At 40.5% G+C, this 9,636-nt stretch overlaps 1 protein-coding gene across 1 annotated transcript in view; it reads left to right on the forward strand.

Annotated features, from left to right (window-relative positions):
• Positions 1 to 6,141, forward strand: part of arcn1b (archain 1b) — a 65,008-nt gene extending 58,867 nt beyond the window's left edge. Inside the window, exons 8-10 of the mRNA XM_086079945.1 lie at positions 1,085 to 1,193; positions 1,803 to 2,007; positions 4,893 to 6,141. Coding sequence (XP_085936071.1) covers positions 1,085 to 1,193; positions 1,803 to 2,007; positions 4,893 to 4,982 — 404 coding nt within the window. The 3' untranslated portion in view covers positions 4,983 to 6,141. The remainder of the gene's footprint in view (positions 1 to 1,084; positions 1,194 to 1,802; positions 2,008 to 4,892) is intronic.
• Positions 6,142 to 9,636: the final 3,495 nt, after the last annotated feature.

The following is a 9,636-nucleotide window of genomic DNA, read 5'->3' on the forward strand; positions in this document are numbered from 1 at the left end:
CCCACACTTCAATGCAATAGGTCAGGTATGGAACAATCAATGAATTATGTAACAATAACAATGATTCTTTGACCTTGCGTAACACGGCTACAGTTTGTGACACCTTAGGTTTGACATATTCTATATGCGCTTTCCATGTTAAATGTTTATCAATAATGATACGTAGAAACTTTTAATTTATTTCATTCTATTTCTATGCCTTGCACAGTCAGTGTTGCTTTGACATCCATATTTCTACAACTGAAAATCATAAATCTGGCTTTACTAATATTTATATATTATATGTCTGTTAGCATTGAACCACTTAATAATATTCTTAAATTCTTTCTCTATTACTTGTAATATACATTGTATATATTTTTCCCGACATAAAATAAAGTGGTGTCATCTGCAAACAAAATACATTTTAACAATTTCGAAATGGTTCATCATTCACATAAAGAAGAAAAAATACTGGCCCCAGAATTGATCCCCATATAAAGCAATGATGATGACATGTTGAATCGGTAAGATTACAGAATGAACAATACTGAGCTCTCCCCCCAAAAGATTTGATCCCTGGGGCACCCCACAATTTACATAACTGTGTTTTGATTGCCTACTATTAAATTCAACATATTGTTTTCTATTTCATAAATAACTGGCAACCCATTGATGTGTGACACCTCTTATACCATATTTAAACAATTTATGCAATAATATTTCATGATCTAAGGTGTCAAATGCTTTTTGTAAATTTACTAAAACGTGTTTTTTTATCCATGGCTGTGCAAATTTCTTCAGTTAACGCCATGGTAGTTGAGTGATTGAAACGAAAGCCATATTGTCCGATAAATGTAGCAAAGATGTTCACATTTTCGCAAACTGTTTTTCTTGCCGCCATAAAATTTTGAACATTTAAATTCGCCATGATCCCTTCGTCCACTACATGTCCCCAACCCGTCTGACGAGAGCCCGACGAATATTAACGGGAAAGACAAAGACAAAGAATACATGCAATTAATTACATCAACTTCCCTTCAATGGACTCTTGCTTTTGTTGACTGTCAGTGGTCCTTTTCACAACGTATCATTCATCCCTCAGTTAACTGCTGGCCTTCAGAGAGCGGCAACGGCTGTGACGTCAACATCGAATACGAGCTGCAGGAGGAGAGCCTGGAACTCAATGACGTGGTCATTACCATACCTGTGCCGTAAGTAGATCAAATCTTTTTGGATAGTTCAAACACACAGTGACATAGTTGGCATTACTAGCTCATTCACTCACAGCCATTTTCATTGGAGCAACCACTTTCGCTCCCGGCTGTTATACTGGATTTTGACGAATGTAAGTCCCACAGACTATTGTGTTCTTTTGCTATAAAAACATGGAACTTACCAAGAGAACGATTAGTCGCTTCTTTCATCAGGAAAAATATATATTTGTATCTATTTCTGTTTTGCAGCAATTAACATACCTAAGTTTAATAATTTTTCTTGTTGAAAACACCGTCAAAAAGAGCTTGTTGCAATGTGATCCTGGCTGATCTCTTATACCCTGCTGCCACCTGCTGGCTGTTTTGGTAATAACTACCATTGCTTTAAGCCACCTCTTCATGTCAGAGTCTGCATCAAAGCCTTCTGTATGTTCCTGCATTTAAAAAACAAAACGCATGAATACGTTTTTGGGAGTGAAGGACCAAGTATTAAAAAACGTATTTGCATGTTTTGGGATTTGAATTAGTTAAAAATGGGATCTGGCCATCTGTATTAGAAAAATAAATCTGTAGGTGTCATCACAAGGTGGGTCTGTGCCCGTGCAGGTCTGGCGTGGGTGCTCCTGTGATCGGAGATCTGGACGGAGAGTACAAACACGACAGCAGGCGAAACATCCTGGAATGGTGCCTACCTGTCATCGATGCCAACAACAAGACTGGCAGCCTGGAGTTCAGCATTAGTGGACAGCCCAATGACTTCTTTCCCGTTAATGTGTCCTTTGTGTCCAAACGCAACTACTGCGTCATCCAGGTATGAACTTGGGTAGAGAACTTGTGACTGATTGATTGCTTTATGAATAGGAAAAGACAAAATATTAGGGGTGGGTGAGTACCGATACCCGGGTTTATTTCAAGGTATTGTCCGCCCAACTGTGGCTGTTTTGTATGATCAGGAACTGGAACTTCAAAATGATTAGAATAGAAAACTGCCATACATTTCATGCACGCCTGCTCGTACAATCGGCAAAGTTTAATAAAAGTTGAATGTATTATCATCTTAATTGTTTTTAATTACAAATTTGTACATATTTAAAAAAGCAGCTGTTTGCTGGCGCAATATGCCGCAATTTACATACAATCCAATTAGTTGACTAATCGCGAGGGCCTTACGCCTTTATTGCCCTCTCTATGCGTCACATCTCATAACTACTAGAGTTGGTACTTCACTTATAGTATAAATCTGAACTTCACCACCACTATTTTCACCAAGAGGACACGAACACGAGGTGATCTCGAAAGTGTTCTCATAAATACCGGTGTGAGAGAGGAGACGCGAATAAGAGGAGAAGCAGCGGTTGAAGTGATGAAATGCATTAAAGGGTCTGTATCATGCAAAATAAACTTTTTCTTCAGCTTTTAGCAATTTAAAAATGCTAATTCCTCACCAAAAACACCCCTGAAGTGGTGTTTACCTCCGCTCACCCATCTCTGAGCATTGTAGGTCCTTCCTGCTCTTTAAGCACCAGCCCCTCCCAACCCAAGAAAACGAGCGGATCCATACTAGCTGACGTATGCAAGTTAGGATCCATCCCGCACCATCACTGCGGTTCAGCAATCGTCAACAGTCGGGACGCCCTTCCGTCATCGTCAATCCGTCATCGTCAACCCGTCAGTATTTTAAGCCGAATCGTCAATCCGTCATTCATCGATTGTGCAGCGAAATAAGCGTCCGTCAATGTTTCAGTCACTCGAAGTGGGCATCCGTCAATGTTGCGTCAATTGTCATTCATCAATCTGTCACCAAAATGGGACATTCGTCATTGACAGATTGCTGAATTTATTGACGGATTGACGATTACATTGAAAATCCACTTCCGTCAATACTAAATTCATTAATTTTCTTCAAAGTTTTCTGTCAATCGTCACGGACCTTCCTCAATATCTCTGGTAAACATTCTCTCCATCAGATCACAAGGGGGCGCACCATAAAGGCAGCGCAAGAGCGTCAGGCAGAGCAAAACAAAACAAGTGAGCCCAAATACAGTAGGAGAGATAGAACGAGAGCGAGACAATTTGCGGCCTTTATTATGGAAAAGAAAAAGCAGCAACCCTTATATTAACCTTTTTGCACGTGACGTCTCAGCCCTCATGGGAACGCCCCCTACAGGACTCTGGACGGCAAAAGAGCCACTTGCCTGTATTGTAACCATTGAATCTCGTACAGCGTAAAGTCCTTTATCTAATCGATTATCTTATAAAATGGTCATATATAACTGCGGTCGGTTGTACAGACAAAGGAGTAAACCAAATGGTGCTTTTTATCGCATACCTACTATTCGCAGTGATTATTTTTTTATGAAGTTAGTAGATAAATGTTGTAATTAGTCGATAAATGTTCATATATTTTACTAGTAAACGTACACTCTAACAAAGATGGTAACAGAGGTGTCAAATAGCGTCTTTCAAATCAAATCAACGAGCCAGATAGTTAGCGTCCACTGCAACTGCACGAACACACAGCTTAGTTTTAAAATGTACCCTCTTCAAAACTGTTAAGTGCATTTGACTGTTTAATAAGGGGGGATTTCGTCTTTGTGCTTGTTTTTCACTCTGGAGCCGGAGTCATATTCATGAAATGACTGCATAGCTTGCCACTACGATAGTCATTTGTTCCATGCTAGTAAACATAGTAACATAACATCATCACAGCGTTTCAATATAGAACGGACAATGTAAAAAAGAAGTCAGTTACCATGATAAACAAGTTTTACCTTTGCATTACAAGGTATATTGTCCCCCGGCGTGAGCGTAGCATCTCGTCCCAGAGACTCAGCCAGCGACAAGCTTTTGAATCAGCCCCGTTGTAAGGAGGAGAGACGGCATTGACTACATAATGATATAGGTCGTGCGCTGTGAATTCCGGCAAAGTCAGCGATTTGATTAACTTGGTAAAAATAGCATTCAACAAAAGGTAAGGGGCTGTTTTCAAACTAGCGATCTCCAACTAAAGTAAATACCGCGCTCTATGAGTCCCGACTAAATGTGCAACTCGACTGACAGGCGAACTTCGGTTTAAGTAATAGATTCCATGGCTCTATGGGCAATAATAACTTTTAATATGTAAAATAACAGTCGCTAAGTCACAAAGTTGCTCCGGGTCACGTCCACTTCCATTCAACAATCATTTCCTTCCGCCGTCCGTCATAGGGCAGTCACGTGATCACGTGACGTCGGTGCAAATAGTCAATACCGGGACAGTAAGACCTGCGGCTTACAATCGAGTGCGGCTTATATGTGTAACAAACTAAAGTATTCCCCAAATTTAGTTAGCGCAGCTTATAGTCAGGAGCGCCTTATATTCCAGAAATTACTGTACTATTAAAATGGAAGTAAACCTTAATCATTTCTTGACAAGTGTCTGTTATATGTGATCTCACTAGTCTAAACATGACATAATATTACATTCCTGTTACTACGTCTCCTCTAGCCTCACGATCCACAAGTGAGTGACGGTGAACTAACGTTATGTGGTCAAGCACAACCTGTGCCGATGAATGAAAGCAGGGTTCGCATCATGTTGTTATTTTAGGTCTTTGAAAGTCTTGCATTATTGGCTGATTTGAATGTACTGTGTGCTTTGCCGCCTGTCTGACACATGCTAATGATGACCGTCTTTTGTTTTTCTCTGTGCATCAGGTTGCCAAAGTGACTCTCGTAGATGGAGACACCTCCGTTCGATTCTCTTCAGAGACCTCCTTTGTTGTCGATAAATACGAAATCCTGTAAGAATATTTGAATAAAAGTGGAAAGAAAAAATGGCACACGAAAAATAGTCCAAATCTGTGCTCCAGAGAACGATTGACAATTCCTATCCTGCCCACCCTGTATACTATTACACAGACTGTGTGCATCAACAGGACTCCAACATCCCTCTGGAAAATAACGCTCCAAGTGCTGGGGCAGAGCTGCAGCAGTGTATTTATGTTTGTAAGAGCGAGAGGATCATCCTTAACCTTAATTGAAATTTCACAACTCCAGCGACGCTGTCGTTGACCTGAACGGAGGCCGAGGATGAATGCGGGGCAGGCCACTGGTCACATCATGCTCAGTCTGTCGGTGCTGCTCTGGGACGAGCGCTTGACAACACGAGACGATGGTATCAGTCTTTGCTCAAATTGGTCCTACTTAACATGCTTCCTTCACAACCGCGCTTCTTCCCTCCCAATGTTGCATTGCAATCACTCGATTTTGCTGATTGGGGTTCTTGCTTAATTTTTTTTGTCTTCATGTTCTTGTCTTGAACTACAGAGTTGTAGTTGTATCTGTTCTGATAAGCAATCCAAGTATTGTTCTCGCCGATATCTCATTTGTGTTTTCTTGTGAGGACAGATTGGACCTCGGCTCCAAAGCAAATGCTCAATATATATATATATATATATATATATATATATATATATATATATGATCTTCTATCTGCAGTCATCATCTTATTGCAGTGGGTCCTTAATTATTATTATTTTTGTCACGCTTTCTTGCATAATTTGTCATTATTTTCCGCCACATGGCATTGAAGTTTGACGCGGAAGCGCAGAACCTACACACCATTGAATATATTTGATTATTGCAACTGATATTTTTTATAACACTTGTAGCCCCTCTTCACACAAAAGTAAACTGTGTGTTAGTTAAGGCAATTAGTCAGATGTACTTTCAACAAACAACGAAGTGCTAAATGCAACACCGCCCAGCTGTCTTGGTTTATTTTTTTTGCCCACTTGGACTCCCCAAATTTCAATTGAGTAACGGTTGTGTGGATGTGTTGGAGTTGGAAATGACTAAATCAAACATTTTTAACAACATTTCCAAAGGGGAATCGTAACATTCCATTGTACAATTAGGGGGGAAACTGAATCTTTAATGTAATAAAATGTATTCTTGAAAAATATGTGGTGGTTGTGTCACTGTACGTAATTGCTTACAACTTTGTACCAATGTTATTGTTTTCCATATTTTGAGCTCCCCGCCGTGCCAGGCGCCTGCCGAGCTCAGTAACTAAAAATGTAAGACTTGTACATTTTAATATTGTATTGTAATTGTTTTGAAGGCGCAGGATAATCCAGGGAGACAAATCTTTGTGATGAAGGACGTTTGATTTTGAAAACTAATATCGATTAGTAAGATCTGGCAGACTAGTAAGATCTGAGACAACTATCAATTTGATAAATTCTCCAAATTTCCATCAATACATGTTGCTCCGGCTTCCACAGAGAGACAGCGGTGCCTTCAACTGAGCTTTTCAACCATATATATTTTACTCAAACCTTGTTAAATAAAATCTCATCTGGTTACTCCCCTTCTTGTACTACGGGTAAAAAATGAGTTTTAAATAAATTTGGCTTTGGGAAGTCATTTATTCACTGGGTGTCAGTATTATATGATTCTCCTAAAGCTACTGTTACTACTAATGGGATTATAAGAGTTTTACTCTACAGAGAGGCACAAGATAGGGATGCCCACTGTCGCCTTTATTATTTGCAATATTTATTGAACCGCTTGCATTAGCCATACGCCAGGAAAGAAGGATTCAAGGAATTCACTCTGGGGTAACAGAACATTAAATTAATCTATATGCCGATGATATTTTACTTTATTTAGAAAAGTCTGCTATTTCGTTAGGGGAAGTATTTAACTTAATAACTAGATTCTCACAGTTATCAGACTATTCTATTAACTGGACAAAATCAACACTTCTACCTATTACAGAAAATTCATGGAACCCTGCAAGCCAGGACCCACACTACTCATTTCCTATAGGTAATTTAAAATACTTAGGCATAAAAATCTCACCTAAATTAACTGATTTAATTATTTTAAACTTTACTCCACTTCTGGATAGCATTTATAGTGACTTGGAGCGCTGGAATAATCTTCCTATTTCTCTAATAGGACGAATAGCCACTATTAAAATGAAAGTTTTACCCAAAATAAACTATTTTTTCTCAATGATTCCATTTAAACCTACGGCTAACTGGTTCCAGTTGTTGGACTCAGCCGTTACAAAATTTTACTGGAATAAAAAAAAAGCAAAGATTAGTCTATCTACTCTTCAGAAAAATAAATCCAAAGGAGGTCTAGAGGCACCAAATTTTATGCACTACTATATGGCCAACCAGCTACAATATATTATTTTATGGGCACAACCCAATAGAGATACTAACTGTTGGCTGGAACGAGAACAGAAGGATTGTAATAACCTCAGACTCCTGAATGCATCGCAGGAAGGGGGGAGCGCAGCCGTTTGTGTGTTTACAATAAAGAAGGTAAGAACTAGGGATAGACCGATTATCGGCCGATATTTGGCATTTTGACAAATATCAAACATATTGCAATTGTGGGGGGTGCGGGGGTTGGGGGCCGGTGGGGTGCCTGGCGGGCCTGCAGTGCCCCGTCCTGCTGCGTTGGGTCGGGGGCGCGGGCCGTGTTGGGGTGGGGGGCGCTCCTGCTCCTGGGTTTGCTCTCCGGCCGGTGGCCCTGGCGGGGCCCGGGGGTCGTCCTTTGACGCTGCCGCGGCCTGGGGGGCCCTGAGGTGTTGCGCTTGCTCTGTCCTGGCAGGGGTCGACGGCTCCCCTCTTTGGTGGAGATTTTCATGCATGCCAGATCCACCACACCAGCATCTATCGAAACTCAGACACAATCTGCTTCCTCCTCAGGTCATTGAATCGGTGGAGGCTGGTGTCTGTGGATCTCACTCGGCTTCGTCTGTCCTTCCTTCCTTTCCTCAGTCTCTCCCTTAGTCTGTTGAGGTCTCCCTGATTTTATTTTATTTTATTTTTTTGGATTTGTTGGAATTTAGATGTTTCTTGGGTTGGGGAAGAATTCTGGTGGGTGACCCGGTGGGTGGTGTCTGGTCGGTGCTGGATTTCACCTTCCTTGGTTTTCTTTGGTCCCCTCGGGTCTCCTGACGGCGGTGTTCGGTTTAGGTGAACGGTATGGGATTTTTTCTAATAGGTTTTTGGTGAGCTAACAAATACACGCACGCACGCACGCACGCACGCACGCACGCACGCACGCACATACACATACTCACCCACATACAAAAAAAAATATATATATATATATAAAAAATAAAATAAAATAAAGAGCAATGATGATGACATTTCCGAATGAACAATACTGAGTTCTTTATAAAAAAAATAAAATAAAATAAATGACCCACCTTACCAAAGCCCCCAAATAAAGCAGTGTTGAGTTTTAAATCCCAAATCAATTTTGCATGATGAAGCAACCTGTTGTAAATCAATTCAACTTTTTTATTCATTATCATGTTTTTTTTTGTTACATAATACAAAAAGACGATCACCAGTGAGTGACAATGATTGCACTTTTTTTCTTTAACCACAAATAATAAAACATTTTTACGCAGTAAAGTTTTCTTATTGCTGTTATATAAATACGAAGTAATTTCTTAATTGAAATGGAAAAAAATGTCAATCAGGAACTTTTTTTGTCAACAGTTCATTCTTTTATATTTTTAGGAAGTGAATTATAAAACTACTCTCATTTCACAACAAAATAAAATGTTGCTTCACTCAACCCCACTCTATTTAACACATGTAAGTCAGTATGTGTGAATGTAAGAATTTGCTTTGCAGATGTTATTTCTCATATTGCAGCACACATCTTTTGTCCTGCAGTCCTTCTTCCAGGGGCAGAACTGGCACCTGTTTCCTTTGACTGACCCAGCTGCAGCCTCGGGTGTACAAGATTCAGCTCCCTGAACAGCTTCCAATATGGCTGCAGATGTTTCTGTGCAACCAGGGCAGGTGCTCCCTTCTCTCAAGGCATGGGTTGACAAGAGCCTTTTCGAATTTGCTCAAGGATCATCCTTGTTTTTCTTCACTGACATCCAGGCTTAAACACATTATATGAAGACACATCAATGATGTTATGGAAGATGACCAGTTCTGTTGCCTAGTGGTAGAGTGCCTGCCCTGAGACTGGGAGGTTGTGGTACATACAAAAGACTAGAAAAATGGGACCCGTTTGCCTCCCTGCTTGACACAGCATTAAGAGTTGGAATTGGGGGGTTTGATCACCAAATAATTCCCGAGCGCGGCCCCTGCTGCTGCTGCGCACCGTCCCCTGAGGCAAGTAGCCCAGGATGCAGAGTGCAGTTCGAGGCGTGCCTCAACGTCGGGTGGACTTAAACGTTTGACTCCGCCCACACAGATTTTTCAAAATTGGATAAAAAAAATTTTTTCCAACAAAATTTTCAGATTTAATGATTCGCCGTCTTATGACGTAAAGTTATTATTATTATTTTTTAAACACATTATGGAGCATCGAAAATTACAAACACTCAACCCTCAGTCAGCCGGGGCGGAGCTAACTAAACAGTTTGAGGAAGAGGCCGAAGTGCAGTACTACATGTTCCCAGCAG

Source organism: Leptonotus elevatus, chromosome 7 (genome assembly GCF_054856555.1).
Source record: "Leptonotus elevatus isolate MCC_2025b chromosome 7, RoL_Lele_1.0, whole genome shotgun sequence".
NCBI lineage: Eukaryota > Metazoa > Chordata > Actinopteri > Syngnathiformes > Syngnathidae > Leptonotus > Leptonotus elevatus.